The sequence below is a fragment of the Panthera uncia genome, assembly GCF_023721935.1.
Source record: "Panthera uncia isolate 11264 chromosome A3 unlocalized genomic scaffold, Puncia_PCG_1.0 HiC_scaffold_11, whole genome shotgun sequence".
Classification (NCBI taxonomy): domain Eukaryota; kingdom Metazoa; phylum Chordata; class Mammalia; order Carnivora; family Felidae; genus Panthera; species Panthera uncia.
The window spans coordinates 1,777,742-1,795,555 of record NW_026057578.1 but is presented as its reverse complement, the minus strand read 5'-3'; the positions used below and the strand labels follow the sequence as shown (position 1 = coordinate 1,795,555).

General features: G+C 57.3%; 1 protein-coding gene across 2 annotated transcripts in view; it reads left to right on the top strand.

The window, feature by feature from the left end:
• SS18L1 (SS18L1 subunit of BAF chromatin remodeling complex) overlaps positions 1-13,515 on the top strand; it is a 24,764-nt gene extending 11,249 nt beyond the window's left edge. For both annotated transcript variants that reach the window (XM_049650514.1, XM_049650515.1), the window contains exons 6-10: positions 658-822; positions 1,154-1,258; positions 2,194-2,283; positions 10,257-10,376; positions 13,289-13,515. In XM_049650514.1, coding sequence (XP_049506471.1) covers positions 658-822; positions 1,154-1,258; positions 2,194-2,283; positions 10,257-10,376; positions 13,289-13,503 — 695 coding nt within the window. In that variant the 3' untranslated portion in view covers positions 13,504-13,515. The remainder of the gene's footprint in view (positions 1-657; positions 823-1,153; positions 1,259-2,193; positions 2,284-10,256; positions 10,377-13,288) is intronic.
• The last annotated feature ends 4,299 nt before the right edge of the window (positions 13,516-17,814 follow it).

Genomic DNA, 17,814 nt, shown 5'->3' with positions numbered 1-17,814 from the left:
GGGGGGGCAGAGCCCGCGCGGGGGCCAAATTCCCCAGTGGGGTCGTCCCCGGCGGGGCCCGGGTGCTCCCCAAACCGCGCCCCCGGCCCCCTTTTTTTTTTTTTTTTTTTTTTTTTTTTTTTTTTTGCGAGAGAGAATGAGCAAGCAGGGGAGGGGCAGAGAAAGAGAAACCTAAGCAGGCTCCACGCTGTCAGCGCAGAGCCCAACACGGGGCTCGGACCTACAAGCGGTGAGATCATGATCGGAGCCAAAATCAACAGACACTTAACTGAGCCACCCAGGTGCCCCAAGATGAGGATATTCTAGACATATCGAGCCAAGATATATTACTAAAATAGATCTCACCTGTTTGTTTTACTGTCGTGGCATGGCTCACTTCCCGTCCTCCTGGGCAGTGCTGCTCTAGCGGGCTCTGAGCAGGGGCGGCACGACTGGACAGGCCAGAGGGCACAGGCCTGAGCATCCGGGGGCACGGGCGTGGCTCCTTCGCAACCAGCCTGGGGGACGAGGGATGACAGGACAGGACTCGTATTTCTCTGTGCGTGGAGGTGGCCCGGGAGCTGGAGTCAGACAGGGATGCGGCCGGGGTCTGGGTGAGGGTGAGGACGCCCGCCTGGGGAGCTTCTTGGGGTTATTCGGGTCTGTCGTGTCGCCCAGTGTCCATGATGCACCAGCAGGCGGCCTCGTCCCACTACAACTCGGCGCAGGGTGGGAGCCAGCACTACCAGGGCCAGTCGTCCATCGCCATGATGGGCCAGAGCGGGCAGGGGAGCAGCATGATGGGGCAGCGGCCCCTGGCGCCCTACCGGCCCTCCCAGCAAGGTAATGCCCGCACCGCGTCTTTCCGCCTGGGAAGCTGGGGGCGTGAGGCTTTAGTTCTTTAGTATTGAGCAAGGATCGTGGATGGTCCGGAGCCTCGTGGGGCTAACGAAATACGGAAGGACAAGGGCCGGTGCCGCTCCTGGAGGCGGACAGGCTTGAGGGGCTGTAGGGGGTTAAGTCAGGCGCAGGGTCCACAGCAGGTGCCGGGCCGGTCAGGTTTGTAAGTGTGGTCCCGGGGACTGGGGGCTGGATGCGGGGGGTCCCGACCAGGCCGTCGAGGAGGCTGTCACGTCACGGGAGAACCGTTGCTGAGTTACCGTCCTGCCCCCAGGCTCGTCCCAGCAGTACCTGGGCCAGGAGGAGTACTACGGAGGCGAGCAGTACGGACACGGCCAGGCCGCCTCAGAGCCCATGAGCCAGCAGTACTACCCTGACGGTGAGGCCCGCGCCCGCCCCAGCACCGGCCGTGGGGTGGCTGCCCACCGCCGTGCTCCGGTCGCCCCCAGTGCAGACCCGTCGCCCCCGGCCTCTGCCGGCAGGGCACCCGGAGTCCCCCTCGCCCTTGTGCCTTTGGGAACGGGGGTGAGGGCACGTCTGGTCTCTGCTGAGAGAAGCTTCCAGTTCAGGCCACAGCCACTCACCTACTTGAGGCTCCTCTCTCCCTTCCCAAACGGCAGCAGCGGGTTGAGGCTGAGATGTGCCGTCCCCTGAGTCAGGGCACGTAACTGTTTTGGAAGGTGGACACGGGAGCCCTTATGAAATGCCTTCCGAAGGCGGCGGTTTGTATCTGCTGCTCAGTTTCTGCGGATTCTTTTCCCTTGGTGCCGCCTTTCGGTCACGTTTTAAACAGTCTCAGGATCTGTGGAGGTGGTGTGGAAAGCGGTCACCTAGGATCGGTGGGATTTGGAGGGGGAAGGACCCCGCAAAGGACGCGTGCTCCTGCACGGAGCACGCGTCGGGTGGGCGGTGGGGAGGCGGCCGAGGCCAGGGCAGGGCGAGCTGTGTCGCCGCCACGTGATGGTGACAAGGCCTCCTGAGGGCTCACGGTGCCCGGGATGAGGGGCCGCCGGGCCTTGTCACGTGTCGGGCACTGAGTACACGGTCTCCTCTCTGTAAACTGTGACAGACGGACTCCTCACGCTCACCCCCAAGCAGGGTGGCTGCCTGCGTCTCAAGGGAACGGAGGCCAGGAGGTGGCGGGAAGCTGCTTCACAGACTTAACCTGCGGGAAAAAGACGGATCGGGCCTGACTCCGGGCACTCCTGACCCCACGTGTTGCCCGTTCAGTTCACGACTGAACCCCGAGCCCAGGCGGCCTGGACCCCCCCCCCCCCCCCCAACTGACTGTGGTCCATGTGGGTTTTCCCGCAGGACACGGAGACTACGCCTACCAGCAGTCGTACACGGAGCAGAGCTACGACCGGTCCTTCGAGGAGTCCACGCAGCACTACTACGAGGGCGGTAAGCCGCGCGGGGCCCACGCTTCAGTCAGACACGCGCTGTGCCAGGTGGCGCCGCACTCCGTGAGGCCAAGGGTCCCTGTGGCCGCTGCGGGCACTGCGCTCATGACGCGGGCGGGGTGGTTGGAGTGGCCGCTCTGGAGTTGTGGGGGCACAGACCCTCCCATCTGTGCAGAGGGAGCTCAGACGGGCTCCCTTAAGAGTTCCCGACTCGGTGGGGGGGTCCGGGCACCCCGTGTCCCTCCCAAGCCAGGCAGGCGATGCACCTGGGGTGCGTGGCTTCCTTGGGTTTGGCCTGGGCGTTTCTTGAAACACCTGCTGGCCAGATCAAGTGCAGCTTGGGCCGGGAGCTGTCCGCAGAGGTGGGGTGAGGCAGTGACGTTCTAGAAGCAGACTGACAACACAGAGCCAAGTAGCGGCACGCACCCGTTTTCCTGCTGTGAATACTCGCACTCACACTGACTTCCAGCCACCAACGTGATGTCACCAAACACCACTAGGAAGAAACGTGCACGTTAACCTCTCAGATGGGGCCCCTATAGAGTGAAGGTACCTCGCTGCCCTTGCGAGACCCCAGGAGAAGAGAAAACCGTGAGGCCACAGGGCACTGGGACATCGGCCCGTTTATAGCCTAGGCTTCCCGGTCAGGACATCAGAAGGGGAGACAGCGTGAGGTTTCGTAGCAGGGCCCCTGGGGAAGGAAACACAGATAGAACCATGAAACAGGCAGTTTGCAAATCCAGGTGTTTACGGTGGCTTTTTAAAAGAATTAAGCTAGAAACACAACAACATTTACCGCCTGAACCATTTCTGAGCGTAGTTCAGTGACGTTCGGCACATTTACATTGGGTGGCCGTCCCGACCGTCCGTCCCCGAACCTGTTCGTTTTCCGGACTGATTTTCTGCCCCCGTCAGACACTGGTTCCCACCTCCTGCCCCCAGCCCCCGGCGCCCGCTTTCTGTCTCTGTGTGTGACTGCGTCCATCATGCAGGATCATACAGCACTCGTCCTTCTGTGACTGGCTCACTTCGGTCAGCATAATGTCCTCAGGGTTCATACGTGTGTTAGCAGCTATCGGAGCGTCCTTCCTTTTAAAGACAGAATCGTTTTCTAGTGTGGGCACAGCATGTTGTTCGTCCATTCCACGGTCGATGTTTTAAAATTTTTTTACATCTATTTTTGAGAGAGAGGGGGAGAGAAAGACACCACACGAGTGGGGGAGGGGCGGAGAGTGAGGGAGACACAGAATCCCAAGCGGGCTCCAGGCTCTGAGCTGTCAGCCCAGAGCCCGACGCGGGACTCGAACCCACCGACGGTGAGATCGTGACCTGGGCCGAAATCAGCCACTTAACCGACTGACCCCCCAGACGCCCCGATCGATGGACACTTTTGAGTTGTCTCTGTCTCTCAGCTGTCGTGAATAACGCTGCTGTGAACGTCAGCGTGCAGATGTCTCTTCGAGTCCCTGCTTTCGTTTCCTTTGCATTTATACCCAGAAGTAGAATTAGGGGGGGTCTGGTAATTCTGTGTTTAATTTTTTGAAGAACTGCATTCTGTCTTCTGTGGCGCGGTCTTGTTTCTTAGTTACGGCGGTAGGAGATTATAGGACATGTGGAGAATACGGGAGAATCGCCCAGTTAGAAGGACTTCCCTGCAGCGATTCCCCCTGTCCCCACGTTTGGGTGTTGCTTGCGAACACGGCTCAGACCCAGCCTTCTTGTCCTGGCGAGTCTGGCTCCCCAGGCCCCGTGATGGCCCGTGCCTGTGCAGTCACGCAGCCAGGCAGGTCCTCACCTCTTCCCCGGCAGGTGCCCCACCTGTTCCCAAAGCAGGTGCCGTGACCTGGCCATCACCCCTGGCTGGATCTGAAACCTGATGATGGGTGTAGAACAAGAGAACAAAACATCCCAACCACCTTGAAGTAAAATTATTTACGGACAACTTCATGTTCCCCGTTGTTTTTACGAACCAGTCAAGTGATTGAGTGTTGGCTGTTGATGGGGAAAGGGTGACGCTTTTTTTTAAAAAAATTTGTTTTAATGTTTGTTTATTTTTGGGGGAGAGAGAGAATGGGGGAGGGGCCGAGAGAGGGGGGAGACGGGATCCAAAGCAGGCTCTGCGCTGACAGCAGCGGACCTGACGCAGGGCTCGAACTCACCAACCTGAGCCGAGAGCAACTCACCAACCTGAGCCACACGCTTAGCTGGCTGAGCCACGCAGGGCGCCTGCGGGCAACACCTTTATCCTGCCTCCTCACCACGACTCAGGTGGTTCCTGTGTCGCGCTTGGTCGTGCCTTCCGTTACGACCACAGGAAACTCGCCACCCGAGACCACCGAGGCGGTCCCCTCGTCCACACGGTCGCCCCAAGCGCTGTTCTGCAGCGGAAGCTCAGCTGCTTCTCTTCGCTTCCAGTTGAAGGCGGGTGTGAGTGAGCGTTCTCGGGGCGCACCACACGCCCCTCACCTTGGACGTTTCCAAGACGCACGCTGGCCCAGCGACAGCTCTGCGGGCTCCTGACCGTGGCGGCCGGCCCGTGTCACTGGCACGGGTATGGGAGGGTGGAGGGATCGCTGGCTGACGGGGGAACAGATGGGCCCACGCCGGGCAGTCGCGCCCACACAGCCTCACCGGGAGGCACTTGGACAGGGTGCTGGAGGGGGAGCCCCTCGCAGCGGGAGACCCGCCGAGAGGCCGCGGCCAGAGGCCACACTGCAGACGGGGGTCCCGGGGAGAGGGTTCCTGTGCCCAGCAGCACGGCTCCGGGCCAGGGGCCGACAGCTGTGGAGCACTGACCTGCCTCCAGGCAGCAGCTGCTGGTGACACTTCCCAGGGTACACCAGCTGGTGGGCTCTACACGGCTAAAACTCTGCGTGTTTGCGCCATTATAGAAACAACTTGACGCGTAAAAAGTCGAGTTTGGCGCACTCAGGTGTCTGCGCCGCTGGGTCTCCGCCTGCTGGGAAGAGGTGAGCTCTCGGGGCCACCTGGGGCTCATCCCTGCACGCGCTCCTCCGCCAGCACTGGGGCCTGTCCGCAGAGGCCGCAGCCGTGGGCCCTCCGTCCGCCTCCCGGGACGCCGACGCTCAGCCCTCTCCACTGGGGGGGCCCTCTGCTCACCGCCAGCTGTGCGGCGTCCCGGTGAGAGTGCTCAGGAAAGAACCTTCCGGCAGAAACGACTGCTCCAAAGACAAGTTCAGGACGTGCCGCTCAGCCTTTGGAACTTCGAAGCGCACATTTTTATACCCTTAGGTTTGGCTCACGCGTTCTCACCTCCCATAACCCGCGGGACGTTTGCTAAAACGGTCACTTTTTTTAAGGCAGGTGTGGCAGACGGAATGGTTTCCTCCTGAATCTGGAAGCGTTTTGTTCCGTCTCGTTAACTGGACCTCGACCCGGCACTACCCGCACTTGTGTCACAGGGCCCAGGTCACCCCACGGTGGGTGGCAGTGCCGGGTGTGGTGTGAGAGGCAGGCGGTGTTCTGCTCTGAGGAGACTGGATGTGCGTGAGTGGCCCGTGGCCCCGTGCAGGCGGAGGGCACTGAGTAGAAGCAATGAGGGGGTAGGTTGAAACCAAAATAAAGAGTCTTCCAGTCATTACGTTATTCCACAGTGTGATGGGGAGCCTTGTGGGGCGCGGCAGCTGGTCCTGGGGTTCACAGGAGGTGGCATGGGACAGGAGCCCCGGGTGGTCCCATAGAATGAGAGGGCGCTAACGTGCAGAGGGCTGGTTCCGGGCCAAGCGGGATGAGGGGATGTGGGACCCGCCAAGCCAGGTGGACACAGCGCCATCAGGGCCCCCACCGAGCAGTCCACGGAAGCCTCGAAGTCCTGCTGCACCCTGTCACTGAGATCTGCACTGGCGGAGAGCAGACAGAGCCGGGGTCTGTGGCCCTGTGACCGGTCCATGTGTCTGTTAAACAGTGTCTGTTAAAGGAAGCAAAGCCTCTGTGGCTGCCGTAGTGGAAAATCCGGGTGGTGCCGGGTGCTCAGGCCGGGTGCCGAGGACCAGGGTGTCTGGGGTGCCGCCTTCTGCGGGACACGGTACGTGTTTGCACATGCACACACACCCCACGGACAAACTCTGGAAAGACGGTCAGGACACCGATAGAAGTGGCTGCGAGGGGACCGGGTGGGGACCGGGCAGGCTGCGGGTGTCCTTTTTCCCTGAACCTCTTGAAGGTGGGCTGGCTTCGTGTTCACATTTGTGGATCTCGCGAACGTATCTGCCTGCGCGGAAGGTAAATTTACAAATATTAAACGTTACTATCTCCGAAAATCAAAGCAGCCCGACCCTGTGGCCGTCCAGACCCATCGCACCCCTGGTCCCATGGTCATGGCGCTGTTAATCCTGGGTGTCCTCAGGGTCTTGCCCCGAGGAGACCCGGAGTGTGGCCCATGCGTGTCCCCGAGGCACACCCTTGCTCCCTGGTTTTTGTTGTTGTTGTTTTTAATGTTTATTTATTTTTGAGACAGCATGAATAGGGGAGGGTCAGAGAGAGGGAGACACAGAATCGGAAGCAGGCTCCGGGCTCCGAGCTGTCAGCACAGAGCCTGACGTGGGGCTCGAACTCAGGGACTGCGAGATCATGACCTGAGCCGAGGTCGGACGCTTAACCGAATGAGCCACCCAGGCGCCCCTGCTCCGTAGTTTTTATAGACTGCGTCACTGAGCTCATGGGTCACTGATTCCTGGTGGTGGTTTTGTGTCCATGACGCTCAGCCAGGCCCCTTTCCTACTGGGCTTGACTCCGGTGGAGGGAAGGTTTTCCGGGCATGGGAGGGCGGATGTGTGCTTCCCAGAGGCGTCCCTGCTAACGTTTGTGGCGCACCTACTGGGTGCCAGGCCGCAGCCAGATAGCCTGTGAGTGAGCTCCTCCGTTACCATCCAGTAAGAAGGGGCTGTGAGGCTGAGGTACGCAGACTGAGCAAAAACTTCAAGCCCTGAGGAGGACCCGCCGTGTCTCAGATGTGCTTCCAGGGTGAGTGAGGCGAGGTGTGGAGCCCGCCACGTCCCGCCCCACGTCCTGCCCTGCATCTGCCCCGTGGCTGCCCACCCGTGGCTGTCCAGCCTGCCGGCCTCAGGGAAGGAGCTGTCAGAGCAGATGCGGTGGGTTTGCAGGGCCCCTGTAGGGGGGACTTGCCCTGGGGTTGGAGCACGCTGCTTTGGTGGCTGCTGTTGACGTCCCTGCGGACAGTTTTACGCCCTCACGGGGTGAATTGGCTCTCGGTAAAGCTGCTGCTTAGAAAAATACGCCACCAGGATCTGGTTTTTATTTATTTATTTATTTATTTTTTTTTTAATTTTTTTTCAACGTTTTTAATTTATTTTTGGGACAGAGAGAGACAGAGCATGAAGGGGGGGGGGCAGAGAGAGAGGGAGACACAGAATCGGAAACAGGCTCCAGGCTCCGAGCCATCAGCCCAGAGCCTGACGCGGGGCTCGAACTCACGGACCGCGAGATCGTGACCTGAGCTGAAGTCGGACGCTTAACCGACTGCGCCACCCAGGCGCCCCAGGATCTGGTTTTTAAATACTTGTATTTTACGGCTCCTAGAAAAGGAAAACTTACTTTTAATTGGGAAAATAAAGTAGAAAAAAAGATTTGACAAATACGGGTTTTCATAACCTGGCCTCTGTTTTCTTCTTTCTGGGACATGTTTTGCTTATAAAGAAAAGAACAGGCAACTACAGTAGTCCCTCCCTCCCCCCACCCACAGTCTCCCTGCCGTCTCAGTGACGGGGCCCCTCGAGGGAAGCAGAGGATCCCCTCCCTGATGCTCAGTCTGTTTCATCGTTACCGTTAATCTCCCATTGTGCCGAGTTCATAAACCGCACTTGGGGTGTGTGTCGAGGAAAACGCTTGGGGTGTGTAGAGCTTGGCGCCCCCACGCCTTCGGGCTTCCATGGGGGTCTTGGAGTGGGGTCCCCACGGGTAGGTGGGGGCTGCCACATCCTCTCCGGGCCAGCCATTCGTCTGCTGGCAGGTGTCGCTGGCGAGTGAGGACCGGGGTCTCCTGAGCCCCCGCTGCAGACTCAGGACCGAACGCACTACGAAGGCTGCACGCTCTGCGTGGTTTTGAAGAGCGAAGCCCTAACTCAAAAGAACACGACAGAACCACGCTTATGCTGGTCTTTTTATAAAAGCGTTCGGAGACCCGTGAATGGAATTTCGTCTCCAGCCTGAATCTGAACGGGCAGCTCTGGAGACCCTGCGGTGGGAAGGCTCTAGGAAGATTTCCATCTAACTCTCAGCCCACGTCCGGCGAGGCGCTCACTGGGACCCTCACTTTTCTCACTGCAAGCTTCCTTCTGAAACGAGGCTTTTAGCGTGGACACTGCCTGGTGAGATCTTGAAAATGAGAGTTAAGGCATTTTCTCTGAAAAACAGAAAAAGTGGATCTGAAATAGTGGTTGGACTTTACCAACGTGAAGATAAAAACATACAGGCCGGCTCGGTCGGGGGAGTGTGCAGCTCGTGATCTCGGGGCGGTGACTTCGAGCCCCACATCGGGCGTAGATTACTTAAATAAATAAACGTTTAAAAATATATAGGTATATTGGGGTACCTGGGTGGCTCAGTCAGTTAAGCATCCGACTTTGGCTCAGGTCATGATCTCGCGGTCCGTGAGTTCGAGCCCCGCGTCGGGCTCTGTGCTGACAGCTCAGAGCCTGGATCCTGTTTCAGATTCTGTGTCTCCCTCTCTCTCTGCCCCTCCCCCTTTCATGCTCTCTGTCTCAAGAATAAATAAAAAAACGTTAAAAAAATATACATATATATAGGTATATATTTGCCTTAAAAAAAATTCTCTGTGGCACTGATTTCCTAACGTCAAAGGAAAAACCCGACGTGGGTCTGAGCCAGCACCGCGGACTCTGCCTGCACGTGCGCCTCCACGCTGAAGGTGTCCCGAAACATCAGGGCTCCTTCCGAGCCGCGTGGAGACACAGCCTTAGAGCTGCCGCTCACCTCAGCGTCTCCCATCAGCCGCAGGACCGGCCGTCTCCGGATCTCCCTTCTCTGCGCCCCATGTGTGAAATGGGGGTGTGGTGGTGTCCCCCTCCCAGTGTCACGGGAAGCACGCGGGGTAGTCCGTGTAGCCTGCTTGGGACCCACTCTGGCCCGCGGCCCCGTCCCACTCTTACTGCTGAGAAGAGACAGCAAGGGGGGGGGACGTGTGTAGAACATTCCGAAGGCTCACTGACTGGTACTGATTCTCCGCCCAAGACCGTTAGAGTTTCCCCGCTGCCTCCCCCACTGGCCGCCGTGTGGCTGCGTCGGCAGCGGTGTTTTCAGTTGCCTGTGCGAGTCCTCGCGCTTTGTCCTTCCCACGACCGGCACCACAGCCGAGCGGCTGCCGGGATGGACTGTCCCGACTCGCCGCCTCTGGCTGTCGTGGTGGCCCAGGGCCGCCGTGACCAGGTGCTGCCGAAACGGGCCAGGGGTCCGAGAGCCGACGCGGGGTGTGTCCCCGGCCTCGGTCCCGCTTGCGGTGGCTCCGGCCGTCCCGGGTGTCCTTGCTTGTAGGCATGTCACTCCACGGTGCTGTCAGCACGTGGCTCTCCCTGCGTCTGTGTCCACACTCCCTCTTATGACAGCACCCGTCCTTGGATTAGGGCTCGTTCTAGTCCAGCCAGCCTGCCCCTCACTGATCACATCTGCAGAGACCCTAATTCCAGATAAGACCACGTGCACAGGTGTGTGGGTAAGGACTCCAACGTACCTTTTGGGGGGACACGGTTCAACCCAAAACACTTGCATTAACCTTTGCTTTCGGTTCACTTTCGTTTTGGGTGTTGATTCGTAATCTTCTAAAACAAGAAGAGAAAATGTCATAAAAGATTTGTGGGAAAGAGAAGATCCCGAGGTAGTCGAGGTGGCCCAGGGTTTTCCGAGGCGTCCACGTCCTGAGTGGCGGGAAGGGCTGCCTTTGTCCCTGGGAATGAACCGCGTGTCTCCTTCCCCCCACAGGGAACTCGCAGTACAGCCAGCAGCAGGCGGGGTACCAGCAGGGCGCGGCCCAGCAGCAGGCCGGGTACCAGCAGCAGTACCCCAACCAGCAGAGCTATCCCGGGCAGCAGCCGGGCTACGGTAAGGGGGTCGGGGGGAGGGCACGCCTTCCCACCCGGGCCCCACACGCGGTAACGCTGCGGTTCGTTCGGTGACACTTAGTACGCTCGTTCGGGAATAGTTTTATCTATGTTTTAATGTTTTATTTATTTCTGAGAGAGAGAGCGCAAGCAGGGGAGGGGCAGAGAACGAGGGGAACGTGGGATCCAAAGCAGGCTCCACGCTGTCAGCAGAGAGCCCAATGTGGGGCTCGGACCCGTGATCCGTGAGATCACGACCTGAGCCGAAGGCTGACGCTCAACCGGCTGAGCCTCCCAGGCGCCCCCATTTTGGAATAGTTTTAGATTTCCAGCGAAGCTGTGTGGCTAGCGCACAGAGTTCCTCTGTTGTTCACCTCGTCCGAGCACAGCGTGATCGTCACGACTAAGAAACTCCGCTGGCGCGTTGCTGTGGACGGACCTCCCGGCTTATCCAGATCTCACGGGGTTTCCCCCAGTATCCTATTCTGTCCCGGGACCCCCCTGGGGTCCCACAGGACATTGAGTCTCACGGCTCCTTAGGCTCCCCTGGGCTGGGACAGAGTCTCAGAAATCCCGGTCTTTCTGGACCTTGACAGTTGTGAGGGAGACTGGACGGGCGCTTTGTTGGACAGCGTTGGTCGGCTTTGTCTGAGCTTTTTCTCAGGATGTCCGTGGGCTGTGGGATTCGGAAAGCTCGCAGGGGCGAAAGACCCTTCTCATCCCACATCAACATGATGTGCCTCGTGATGTGCCAAGCGTGTGGTCGCTTGGTTAGAGGCATCCACCCGGTGCCCCCGCCATCGAGCTGTCCCATCTTCCTCTCCTTCCCCCAATCATTGGAAGCGAGCCCCTGAGTCCAGCCCATACTCAAGGGGGGGATTGTCTACCGTAGACTGTTTGGAGTTCCTCTATAAGGCGCACTCCACTTTTAATCATTTATTAGTATGTGTCTGTGGATATTCGTTTTATACGCTGGGTTGTATTCCAGTACTTCTCTGTTTTGTTCAGCATGTCCAGTTTGCCTCGTGGGAGCTCTTCCAGTCCCTTTGACACGTCCCCGTCCTTTTGTTTCTGAGCATTTCCTTATTCTCTGGGACCGTGATGCTCTCCCTGCACTAGCCCTAGACGTAGCCAGGTCTCACGGGAGCTCTGGTTCCCTGACGAGAGAATGTTGTTAGGGACTGAGAGCCAGGGGCACATGGGCATCTTCTGGGCCTCTCCACGTGTGGGTCAGTCTGGCAGCAGCTCCTGGAGGGGCTCGCCCGTTCGTCAGCTTTTGCTCGCCCCACGAGCGTTCCCCAGACGGCGAAGGCCCGGGTGGGGCGCTCTGCCTTGGAGCCCACCGGCAAGCATTGGTCTCCAGGCCCGTCGGACAGAAACGTGGGCTTTTTGAGCTGCAGCAGCCACAAAGGGGAGACACCCCGTCCACTGGAGGTCAGCGGAGTCTCCCCGAGGTCAGGCCGTCCGGCACAGCAGAGCGTCCTGCCGGGAGCATAGCCCGCCCATCTGCCCAGCCCTCTATGGGCCTCGGCCCCTGAGGCAGGTACACCTGAAACAGGGCAGGCCTGGCCTCTTGCCTGCGGGTCATGTCTGCCAAGAGCCCGAGGCCGCACGACGCTCTCCCAGGGTCCCCGCCTGCTCCCGAGGCGCATCTGGGCCACCCTCCCCAGAGCCCAGGTTCTGCTGTCACAGGAGGACCGCTGCCTGACGTGGCCACCACATGATGGCCCGGCGAACCGTCAGTATTTAAAATACACTGCGAGGGGCACCTGGGTGGCTGCGTTGGTTGGGCGTCCGACTTCGGCTCAGGTCGTGATCTCGCAGTTCGTGAGTTCGAGCCCCGTGTCGGGCTCTGTGCTGACAGCTCGGAGCCTGGAGCCTGCTTCACATCCTGTGTCTCCTTGTCTCTCTGACCCTCCCCTGCTCACGCTCTGTCTCTCTCAAAAATAAACATTTAAATAAGTAAATACATACAATGAGATAAAATACAGTGAAAGCCGGCCTTGCCACCTGAATGAGTGGGTGATTATCTCCTTAAGAGTGAGTCTGTGAGTCTTTATAAAACCTCCATCTGTCTGTTCCGAAATGTCTTCGTTTACTGTAGTCAGGAGCCCCCACTCGCTCATCCAGCCAGAGCTGGGCCCCGTCCCCTCCATAAACCGTGTGCCTCCCTGAGGGAACCCGTCCAGGCCGCGGGACTCGGCCCTCACTGCACCTCAGGATCACCTGCCAGGCGGGGCCCTTGCGTGAGGTGTCTTCCTGAGCTCACAGGTGACCGTGGCACACGGTGAGGAAGGTAAGCCCCAGTTCAAGATTTTTGTTCAACCTTTTATAGCCATGACTGACTAAACAATTTTTTGAAAAATTATTTGGCCTTAAAATCTATTTTTTTGTTAAGGGTTTATCTTTGAGAGAGAGAGCACACGCGAGTGGGGAGAGGGGCAGAGACAGAAGATCCAAAGCGGGCTCCCTGCTGAAAGCACAGAGCCTGACTCAGGGTTCAAACTCACGAACTGAGAGATCATGACCCGAGCCGAAGTTGGCGCTTAACGGACTGAACCACCCAGGTGCCCCCTTGGCCTTTATCGGTTCTTTCCAAAGCTTTTGCCTTAGTTTCCACGGGAATGCCTACCTCCTTCCTCTCGCACGCGAGTCTTCAACAGCTGCTGTGGTGCTTAATTCGTGGGTTTGTGGCGACCACCCTGGCGGACACGCTGCTGCCGGGAAGCCGGTGCAGGTGCGCCGGGGAGCGGCCCGCTAGCCCCGGCGGGGGGGCCGCACAGGAGCCGACGGCAGCCTTGCTCGAGCACTCGGCTGAGCTTCCACCGCTGGGTCCAGCGGTGCGGCAGACACTTCCGGAGGGCTGGGGAGGGTGTTGGGTCGTTCTCATGGCTCGGGTGTGTGTCCTCACAGGGCCTGCCCAGGGAGCCGCCTCGCAGTACTCCGGGTACCAGCAAGGACAAGGCCAGCAGTACGGAAGCTACAGGGCATCTCAGACGGGCCCGTCCGCCCAGCAGCAGCGGCCTTATGGCTACGAGCAGGCAAGATTTGGGGATGCCTTCAGACGCGCAGATCCGTCGTGTCTGTGGAAACGTGACAAAGGTTTCTCTTATGGTCGTGAGGAATAAGGAGAGGAAGGAATTGGCTGCCAGGGTCTCTTCCAGAATGTGAATTCTCTGATCCGCTAAGGCTTTTGCAAATTACTGTACGCATAGCATACCCTCACTCGGTCAGACACGGCTGGCCGAGTGGCTCTGCGTCAGGGTCCCAGCCCAAGTTTGCAGCCAGCCCTGCTGCTGACCAGTCCCCTGTGGGAGCTTGGCCCCTTGGGGGGGTCTTACTGGGGGCAGCTGGTAAGGGTGAGCCTCGCTGACCCTCTGATCTAAATCATTGGCCGCAGGCTTGGATGGACGGCCTTCAGAAAGCCAGGATCGTGTTGCCCGCCCGAGATCTAGGCAGAGAGCTGTTTGCTTGCCTGCTTCCCATCCCTGTTTCCGTCCCTAGTCCTGGGTGTGGGCTGCGGGGCGCGGGGTGGGAGGTCTGTCTCAACTACGGAAGTGTAACACGTGTCTCGGTCTCTTACAGGGCCAGTATGGAAATTACCAGCAGTAAGGGACAAGCGTTCTTGGTAGAGCCTTGTGGTGGCATGTCCCCTGGGGATGGTTGGGCCGGTGGCAGTTCTGGTGAACTCTGACCTCTTGACTGCCCCTCCGCCCCACGCAGTGTCTGCATGTGAAGCGTGCACATTTCATCTGGGTACGATGCCAAGGGTGCACCGCTGGCGAGAGACGGCGCTTCGATGGTGTGACATATTCGGTGCTGTGTATAGTATTGTACGTCCATACGACGGGGAGGTTGTCTCTTTTGTCCCTCTCCCCCTTGATGTTTCTAGCTAGCTTTAGGGGTCCTGTTGTCACCAGAGTATTCTGTGCCCAGCGATGGGACACATCTATCAGATGCCATAGTCCACGTGTTCACATAAGCAGGCCTCGGGTCTGCTCCTCCTCACGCAGTTGTCGTAATGTGGGTTGTAAACTTGTCTGTCACTGGCCACACCGCAGCTGGACACGCGCGCACAGCCCCTGGGTGGCAGCCTCTCCCTGTGCCTCGATGGCGGGGGAGGGCATCTTCTGTGTTTTGGGTCAGTTTCTGGTACACGGCGGAAAGTGTAAACATGCTTCGTTTGGGGAGGCTGCGAATAGTCCTTTCCAGGCTCGTGCGCTCCCTGTGTCTCTCGCCAATTGTGTTTATCCAAAATGTTTTATGTTTTTGTATAAAGAATAGAGAGGGATCAACGAGTATATTCCAGATAAACGTACGATTAGCCTGACCCAGGGAAGGAAAGAGGGTAGTTCTTTAAAATGACCGGCCTTGGCCCTTATTTATCTGACGGTCAGTTCTGGGATTTGGATATTTGGTATTGCCCTATTCTGAATTGAGAATTTAAAATATTTATACCAAAATTTCCAAACAGTTGGCAAGTATTTTCTTTTCTATTCTTTTCTTCCAGGACCTGCTTCTCCAGGTCTCTAAGCAAGTGTTCCTTTTCTTTTAGAGATATCTGAAATTCACACCTTATTTTCAGAAAGAACCCCACAAATTTGACTGTGTTCTTCCCAAGGAAAAGGATTTATATAGGGGAATTTGAGTAAATTTTACATTCCTAGAACATCAAATCCCATTTAAGTTCTCAAGCATTATAGACAGCTCACTTGGAAAAGCATAGTAAAAGGAAACCTTCTGTTTCACTAATTAGTAATACAAACATTCTGTCAGCTTTTACCTGGATAATAGTATCCACGTGAATACTTTAAAACCATATTTGGATAAATGCTGACATACTTCCAAGAACAACCAAGAAAATCCAAAAAAATATCCAATTCTTTCCATACCAGGCCTACCGAAGATGGTGTTTTTAAATTGATAAGTTTCGCATTTTAAAAGTCGACAACAGTCCTTCATCCGGAGGTGTTGAATGGCTTACAGTTTACAAGGCATTTTATGCTGTTTTTGTTTTGTTTTCTTTTGTTTCGTTGCTTGAATGAATCGTGACAGTCCACACTGGGAAATACGGAGGCAATTACTGCTCCCGTTTTACGGATGAAGAACTGAGGTGCAGATTAAAGATTGCCCCAGATGAGTACCAGTCCTGTTCTAGCATATTTTCCCCTCTTCTGTGGGGACAGAATCACACGTACATTGGGATAGGAGTGTCTCTTTTATAGGCATATGGGCTTTAAAAACTCTTAACGCTGGTAAGGGCTTAAAGATACGTACTCTATGAAATTACTGAAAGAGAGTTCTTAGTTGCTAAATGACACAGACATTAGTAATTTCATTTAGGGAGGTGTCTCCCTCGATTTTGTCCTGTTCTTTCCTGACGGTTTTCATAGAACTAATTTGCAAACTCAATCGGGAACTAAAATTTCCCACTGAAAACGTGACAGATTTTAGAGAACTGTGAAAGTGGTTCCGTTTTTATTCCTTGCCAATCTGCGAATATGCCTTTTATGTGTGTGTGTTTTTTTAAGTGCCGTGTTAATAACTTTTTGAAAGGAAAGGACACTTACACTTATCCCAGAACTTCAATCTGAAATGTCTTACATTAAGAATTTCTTGAATGTTGTGTATATATTTTAAAAAGCACTTTGTGAAATAGTTTGTACATTTATTTCCTAATTTATACATGATTTGGGGTATTAATATATTTAATGATTAATCACGGAACGTTTATTTAATGTCTCGTCCGCTTTTATGTGCTGTTGTGGGGAAGAGGTGGTGCCAGCAGTTCTGTTTTTATTAAACGTATTACATCTTCTCTTCTGTAACATGTTTGCAAAGCTTAGGCTAAAGTGAGTTGTTCGTGCAGTGTGGTCGATGGTGCTTTGTTTTTTATGACTCCTTCCACAGAAGGCCAGTGACGATGCAAAGGACGCTTGGAACGTGACGCTCATTCTTCCTCCCAATTGTCCCCGAGCCACAGCAGGTCTCGGACCCGAGAGACGCCCGCAGCGTCCAGAAGTGCACGTGGACACGGCGGCACGCAGAACCTCACCCCCGTCAGAGTTTGCCGTGCAGCCACTGGCTGGTGGGGACCTGGGCTGCCGGAAGGTTCCGGGGGCGGGGGGCGGGGCAGCCTCAGGACCGCTGGGCTGCGAGGGCCCAAGCCTCAGGGCCGCCGGTGTTTGCGGGAACAGGTGGTCTGAGTGCGGGCGTCTGTTCAGAGCTGCACAGGAGGAAGATGCTTCTGTTCCCCTTTCGATTTGTTGCGCTGTTACTTCATTTCTAGTAACGGAACAGGTCAAATTCGTCTTATTTGTGAGCACGGTACATTTTCTGAAAAACATCCTATCAGTTCAGTTTTTTCCAGTCGGGAGTTTGGCGCGTATAAATTGCTTATGATTTGGTGTAATGTATGAATAAACTGGTTCTTCAAAACCACCCTAACAGGGCGGTTTCTCTCTGTGTTCGGACCCAGTGGACCAGCACCTGGTCGTGGGGGAGGGGCAGTGGGTAACTGCCGGGGGAGGCGGGTGTCTGTCTGACAGGGGAAACAGGCGTCTGACCCGGCTAGCTGGTGTCTGATGAGGGAGGCAAGTGACTGTCCGGCAGGAGCGGCCCATGGCCGTTGGGGGCGGCAGGTGTCTGACAGGGGCGGCGGGTGTCTGACGGGGGAGGCTGGTGTCAGGTGGGGGAGGTGGATCTCTGATGCAGACTGCTGACGTCAGTTGGACGGGGCGATGGTGTCTGACGGGCAGCCAGTGTCTGAAGAGGGAGGCAGGCAGATGTCTGACCGGGGAAGCCAGTGCCTGATAGAGGCAGCGGGTGTCTGGTGGGGGAGGCAGGTCTCTGATGCAGACAGCCATCAGTTGGACGGGGTGGCAGTGTCTGATGGGGGCAGCCAGTGTCTGAAGAGGGAGGCGGATGTCTGACCGGGGAAGCCGGTGCCTGACGGGGGAGGCCGGTGTCTGACAGGACTGCCAGGTGTCACCGGGGGCGGGGCGGGGCTGTCGGGGGAGGCAGATGTCTGACGGGGGAGGCAGGGGTCTAACAGGAGCGGCCCGTGGCTGTCGGGGGAGGCAGGTGTCTGACGGGGGAGACGGGTCTCTGATGGGGGTGGCCGGCGTCTGAAGGCGGAGGCAGATGTCTGCATGACGGGGAAGACAGATGTCTGTCCGAAGGGGGCAGTCGGTGCCTGACGGAGGAGGCGGGTCTCTGATGGGGATGACCCGCGTCAGTCGGACGGGGCTCCGGGTGTCTGACGCGGTGGCCGGGTGCCCGCCAGCCGGCGACCCTCCAACCGCGACACAGCCAACGCGGACTGCGCCCAAGGACGCGGGCCGGAGTAGGTCCTATCTTCCGCTCACGCTCGCTGGGCAGGCCCTGCGCAGGCGCAGCCTGCCGGGGGCGGGTCCGGCCCCGGAAGTGATCTGCAGCCC